At 47.2% G+C, this 6,689-nt stretch overlaps 1 protein-coding gene across 2 annotated transcripts; it reads left to right on the forward strand.

The window, feature by feature from the left end:
* Positions 1-760: 760 nt before the first annotated feature.
* Positions 761-6,394, forward strand: LOC119338004 (probable disease resistance RPP8-like protein 4). Of its 2 annotated transcripts, none has more exons than XM_037610292.1 (3): positions 761-1,213; positions 1,343-1,488; positions 3,103-6,394. In XM_037610292.1, the coding sequence occupies exons 1-3, from the start codon at positions 875-877 to the stop codon at positions 5,618-5,620; spliced, it is 3,003 nt and encodes a 1,000-aa protein (XP_037466189.1). In that variant the 5' UTR covers positions 761-874; the 3' UTR covers positions 5,621-6,394. The 2 variants fall into 2 exon arrangements, with proteins under 2 accessions (XP_037466189.1, XP_037466190.1); XM_037610293.1 differs by lacking the exon at positions 761-1,213 and adding an exon at positions 1,658-1,858 and having other exon boundaries at positions 1,375-1,488.
* Positions 6,395-6,689: the final 295 nt, after the last annotated feature.

The following is a 6,689-nucleotide window of genomic DNA, read 5'->3' on the forward strand; positions in this document are numbered from 1 at the left end:
TGCCTGCGCCGGCACAACCCGACATGACGGTGCTCTGGAACACGGCGTTCGCCTGGGCCGGGCCGGCGCCGACGCTCATCGACCTCACGGACCCCGAGGACGACGCCGCCGCCGCCTAGGGCAACGCGCCGCCTCGTAGTTTATTATGCTGTTTTTTTAATGCAAATGTGAACGCGTGGACTCTCGCCGACCTTCGTGGCCGGCTTTAATGTTTAATTAATGTTGTTTCTCTTTTTTTAATATGCATGCGTTCATTTTTTTGGCGCCGTCAAAATGTGTCTCAAGCCAGTGTTGGGCGCACGCGCCGACCCAAATGCGAAAGCGGGCATCCGTGTTCATCTGGCCGACCCAAACGTACAAAAAGCGGACGAAATCGCCGTCCGTTTGGGTCGGCCCGTTGGAGTTGCTCTTAAAGTGCTCTTGATGGAGTTCAAATAAGGACGTGTAGACCATCTTCAGCCGTTGGATGCGCGATGGAGGGCTGCAGTTCTTTACGGCAGCTCGACGAAGCGGTAAGTTGCGGTTAGATGCAGATCCAACGGCAGAAACTCGAGCTAAGGATGTCGGGAACAGCAAAACTGCCTTGTTTCTTCAGTTAAGTAGACTTTTGCTGTCAAAAAAAAAAAAGAGCTGGGTGTAGACTTCTTCAGAAATCATTGTGAATGGAGCCTGACATGGTGTCCGTCCCACGGGGGGCGGCGCGTTATGGTGGAGGCCTCCGAGAATAGGACCATTGGCATTGCCAGCTTCATTAGTCCCACGCCAACCACGCCACGTACCAGGCTACTAGCGACAACCACGCCAGTGCGCCACCACCAACCAAACTTACCAAGCACACTGAGTGAGTGAGGCAGACGGAGGCGGGCAACCAATCATGGCGGACGCGGGCGTGACGGGGGTGGCGGCGAAGCTGGGCGAGCTCGCGGCGGCGGAGGCGACGGCGCTGCTGCGGGTGGACGCGGAGATCCGGTCCCTGCGCCGGAAGCTGGCCTACCTGCAGGCCCTCGTCCGCGGGGCCGACCGCGCCCGCCGCGGCCGCGCCAACGAGCTGCTGCTGCTGTGGCTGCGGGAGACGCGGGAGGTCGCCTTCGAGGTCGAGGACGCCGTCGACGAGTTCCACCTCCGCGTCGAGGCCTTCCACCTCAGCGCCAAGGGCCGCCGCGGCTGGTGGCACGGCGCAGCCTTCAACCTAGTCCAGGGCCTCGCCACTCAGGTAAAAGTAATACACCCCTCTCGTCGTTGAACGCCTCCAGATTCCCTTAAATTACGCCAATTATGCAAAATTATACTTTCGTTTTTGATGAATGTTGATGGGCTACAAACTAAGCAGTAGGTTGTGCAGGTTGTCGTACGTCATGGTCTGTCGAATCAGATAGTCAAGATCAACGAAAGGATCGATGAGCTGAATCAGAACAAGGAAACATATGCTATTGAGAGTTTTCCATCCGAAACGTGGAATTCATCATCGATTGAGACTGATCCCGAGTGGTACGCTAGTTTTTGTTGTTTCTTTGCTTATTACGTGTACTTGAGTTTGAGGTAGTTTCTCTTGTTCTTGTTCTGCTTGCACAATGCTGTTTCTTTTTGTTTCAATAGTGGCTCTTATTTCTTTTGCATTTTCCTTTCTTTTGATGTGCATGCAATGCACTGGTACAAGGATCAAGAGCTGCGAGGATCTGACAATTCCATATTAACGCTGCTAGGCAGTGGTAAAGCTGCTGCCTTGTGACCATGAGGTCATGGGTTCAAGTCCTGGAAACAGCCTCTTACAGAAATGTAGGGAAAGGCTGCGTACTATAGACCCAAAGTGGTCGGACCCTTCCCTGGACCCTGCGCAAACGGGAGCTACATGCACCAGGTTGCCCTTTTTTTAAATGCAAGGATCTAGCACCCTTAAACTCTCAAAAGTCAAAATTGTTCACTTTCCCCATCTATCGGAACTGTGATGGTATTGGCTGATGTGGTGTCTTTATGTCTTTTTTGTGTGGCTATTATCATGTCCACACGAGCAATAGTCAGTGTGTCACCATTTCAGAAAGAATTGAGGAAATCACATCAAAATTAGATAAAATTATATAAAATGTAAAAAAAAGAACAGGAAATTCACCAAAACAGATAATTGAAAATTTTGATGACAATAGTAAACATTTGAAAAATTAGATGTAAATAAATTTTAATATTCAAGGAACTAATAAATCGATAAAAAGGAAAAATAAAAATTTGTCCACAATTTTGTAAGTTTCTGGCAAATAAAATTTGAAAAATAGAGATTTTTTGACGTAAGAACACATTTGAACTAGTTCTTTTAAAGGTTTTCAATATTTCCCAATTTTTACTAGAAAAGTTCGAATGATGGAAATATTGCAAAATTTAAAAGAGCTATAGCCCTTTATAACATATTTTTATACGCCTTTCAAAAAATCTACCATTTTTTTTCTTTATTTGGATGATCAGTTTTTACTGTTTTTCAAATTTATTTTCCTCCTTTTTCTATGTAAATGTTTTGGGTTCCCCCTTGATTATTAATATTTAATTGTTTTTGTACCAAACTTTGAGTGATGCTGACCTAGTGACGTTTTTCCACGTGGATAACATTCCAACAAAAATAGACACATATGCGCCATGCCATGCAAAATCACAACTGCTTTGGTAGGGGAGCGGGGTGAGCAGTTATAAAGTGAACTGTGGCTTGACTAGTTTGATTGTTGATTTGGGATACTACTGTCACATAATGTACCTTGAGTATGTATCAACAATATTACTTTGCACCTCCATGTTGATTGAGTTACTTGCTTAATTATGTAGGCCATCCCTCTCAGAAAATAGACAACTAATTGAATAAATAATGTTATGTAGTTGAATATTGTAAGAAAATCATATGATTAGTTAGTCTGGGACTCTGTTCTGACTTCTGAGTAAGACATGTTACTCTTTAGGATTGAAATCCTGGGTCGTACAACATGGTGGTCGTATTGATAAAGTCTAGGAGACACTGTATAGTGTCACATTTTCTTTTCTTGTGTATTGATAATTTGGGCTTGATCACATATTTCAGTGACAAACCCTTTTATCAAGTTTCAAGTTATTTTATTGGTGCTGCAGGTACGAGGATGGGTATGTTGAAGACTCCAGACAAAGTGAATTTACAACCCTCAAAGACCAAATCATTGACAAAGAGAAGATTGTTTGTCACCGTGCTGTCACCTCAATTCTGGGCGAGTGTGGCATTGGAAAGAAAACACTTGCAAGAAAGCTGTACAACGACCCTGATATCATGAGAAACTTTGAGGTGCATGCATGGGTGTGTCTTCCACCACACATCAGGTTCACAGACTATGTGGAGACTATGTACAAGCAGGTCAGCTCAGAGGTCCCAGAAGCACCTGAAAAAGTTGGCAAGGCATCATTGGCAACTGGTGATGGAGAAACCATTAGTAAAGAGCGCAAACTTCGAGAACTAATGCAGAACAGGCGGTACCTAGTTGTTCTTGATGGTTTGGTCGAAATCAGTGACTGGAATTCTTTGTTGGATGTCCTGCCAGATGAAAACAATTGCAGCCGAATCTTGCTTACGACACGCTTAAGTGTGAAGGAAATCAATCATATGGACCCGCGTATTGCTCCCCTTGAATTGGGTTGCCTTGAAACCATACACGGTCAACAGTTGTTTTGTCGACGAGTTTTTGGAGCAAAGAAACCTCCAGAAATTTACAAGTGCAAAGCTTACTATGACAAAGTTCACAATATATCAACAGGTCTTCCGCTAGCCATCATTGTTCTTGCTGGAGTATTACGATCAAAGGTGATTCCCGCGGAGTGGGATGAAGTGCTTGAGCAACTCGAGACCAATGGCCAGCCAAAACCACTTGGAAGGATATGGTCTTTAGCTTTTGATGATTTGCCACACCATCTAAAGTCATGCTTTCTCTACTTTGCGTCCATGTCAGAAAATATTATTGTTTACCCAGATCGTTTGGTGCGTCTGTGGATTGCCGAGGGTTTTGTGGTGCCAAAGAAGGGAAAAACTTTGGAGGAGGTCGGGTTTGACTATCTGAAGGACCTTGTCTCAAGAGGACTAGTCCAGGTCATGGACAAGGATGCTGGAGGGCGAATCAAGCTAGTAGCCATCCACAATCTGCTTCACGCGTTCCTGGAATCTGAAGCACGGGACTCTGGTTTCCTTGAAATCCACCACCAAGCTAACGTCCTAAATCCAAATGCAGTGCGGCGCCTTGCTGTACACAATTATGTGGATTCATTTGTCAACATACCGAATGAATTTCCTAAGCTGCGTTCTCTTCTCTGCGATTTCGCAGAAGACCAACGCAGCAGCACAATATATGAATCGCCTCAACCTCATACACCATGGGGCAGCTTTGCAGAGATGTGCTTGAGAGCATGTGGAAGTTCCGACAGAGCTGGCCTAAAGACCATTCATGGGCTGCACTTCTTACAGGGCTCTAGGTTCCTGCGTGTCATCGATCTGAATGGTTTGAAGATCCAAAAGCTGCCAAATGAGATTGGAAGCATAATACACCTGAGGTACCTTGGTATTAGAAACAGCAACTTGGAGGAGCTCCCTTCGTCCATTTCTAAGCTTGACAACCTTCAGACATTAGATGTAAGGAGAACAAATGTGAGAAGAGTTGTCGACGAATTTTGGGAAATTGAAGCACTGAGGCATGTGCTTGCTGAGAAAATTTTGTTGCCTGATTGCAGAGTCTCCTTGAATAACTTGATGACCCTTGATGGTGCGGAGCCTTCACATCCATGGCATGATCAAATATGTCCATTGAACTACATGTTATGTCTCCGGTCTCTGTCCTTGTCTGGCATTTCCGAAACACATACTAAAGCACTCTCGGCAGCTCTCAGGAAAATGGAGTTCCTTGTGAACCTCAACTTATATGGTGAAGTCCTTCCATCTACAATGTTCACCGACTCAAGCATGCGCCGCCTCCAGGTGCTGGTTCTACATGGCAGGCTGGAAGACCTTGATGCTTCACAGAGCGACCGATATGTCATGCCAAACCTCACCATGCTCCATTTGCACAGATCGGAGCTGTCGCAGCCGTTTGTAGACAAGCTTGCAGTGCTGCCATGCATCGCCGAGATGGAGCTCTCATATTGCTCATTCAGTGGAGCAACGCTGGTTTTTTCAGAGAGGGGATTCCAGAGCCTCCGAAAGTTGAAGCTTATAAATTTGTGCGCCTTAGAGGAGCTGGTGGTAGAGCCTGGCGCCGTGCCGATGCTTTCGGTCTTAGCCATGCATGATTGCAGCAGACTGAAGGTTCTCACTGGTCTGAATGACCTGGAACACCTCCAAGAACTGGCGCTCTACAACATGGATGTGCTCGTCGATACATTAAAGCTTGCCGACGAGAAGCTTTGTGACCAGATCAAATGCCTGACCACCCCCACCAAGGTAGACCGAGGAGTGCTTGCTGGTTCCTGGCTCAGAAAGTTGGGGATACCGGCTATGACATCATCGGTCGGCGCAGCTCCAGAACTGCCCTGCGGTGATTTGGAGAGGACTGGTTCTGTTGGGCGAAAAGCAACTGATGACATTGAGGTACACTACAGTTCCGGCGGCGCATGGACAAGGTTGGCACAGGTGTAGCCTGTTCACCGATCAGTATATAGAAGAAGCATGCCTTCGTGTTGCTTGCTCGGTGATTCTGTGAGGTGTTATGCTTGCGATGGGTGGAGAACTTCTGATTGCTAGCCGTCACCAACCTGATTTTCTTGGTTTTCATGGAATATCGCAAAACTGTTTCGAGTTCTAGTTGCGAGCTTCCAACCATTTTTGGGCAAAAGGGCTGTGGCCCCAGTTCCATTGAAGCAACAAAAACAAGGTCAAGATAGGCATGGCGGACATGGCAATATGACATGAAAAGGTACAACACAACAATTGATTGAAGATCTCAGGCCAACTCCACCGCGCGACCCCATCCTGTCCGGGCCCGTCCGTTTGGGGTAAAACGGACAAACCGGGCGGCCCAGCGCGCGGGAGCAAATGAACTTTTGTCCATTTTGTGTCCGCTTTCGACCCATCCGCGGCCCAAGTTTGCGCCGCTTTTGCAATGAAACGGACACCACGCGGACGCGCCGGCCGTCTGCGCGTGTCCTTCCCTGGCCCGCCCGTTGGTGGCACAGGACAGGCCTTGATGAAGTCATGTACCTGGGGTAGGGTCATGTACCTGTCTCAGGTACCCTCCCCAAGGACATCTACAGAAGAGACCGTCTCCCAGTCGACCAAGAGAGATTCCACTCGAAGACAATTGACGAACTTGAAGACACTCGACCATGAAGATTCACTCGACCGCCAGGAGTTCAAGATCTACTTTGTATCCAAACGTTCTGTAATTAAGTAGTCTTTATGGTCATGATGACACTTTATGTAAGGCGTTACCAGTAACGCTGGACCTTAATGTACTTTAAACCCTCCGCTACGTGGTGGCTGGGGTCTTGGCATCCTCTATATAAGCCACCCCCTCCACTGGCAGAGGGGTTCGCACCCCTGTAACTCCCACACATATAATCCAGTCGACCGCCTCCGGGCTCCGAGACGTAGGGCTGTTACTTCTTCCAAGAAGGGCCTAAACTCGTAAAACACTTGTGTGCACAACTACTCCATAGCTAGGATCTTGCCTCTCCATACCTACCCCCTATTCTACTGTCAGACTTAG

This window comes from Triticum dicoccoides, chromosome 7B, assembly GCF_002162155.2.
Source record: "Triticum dicoccoides isolate Atlit2015 ecotype Zavitan chromosome 7B, WEW_v2.0, whole genome shotgun sequence".
NCBI lineage: Eukaryota > Viridiplantae > Streptophyta > Magnoliopsida > Poales > Poaceae > Triticum > Triticum dicoccoides.

Coding starts and splice junctions, on each gene's coding strand:
- LOC119338004 (XM_037610292.1), top strand. CDS start 875: ATGGCGGACGCGGGCGTGACGGGGGTGGCGGCGAAGCTGGGCGAGCTC. Junction 1,214..1,342: donor TCCAGGGCCTCGCCACTCAG/GTAAAAGTAATA, acceptor TAGGTTGTGCAG/GTTGTCGTACGTCATGGTCT. Junction 1,489..3,102: donor ATTGAGACTGATCCCGAGTG/GTACGCTAGTTT, acceptor TTGGTGCTGCAG/GTACGAGGATGGGTATGTTG.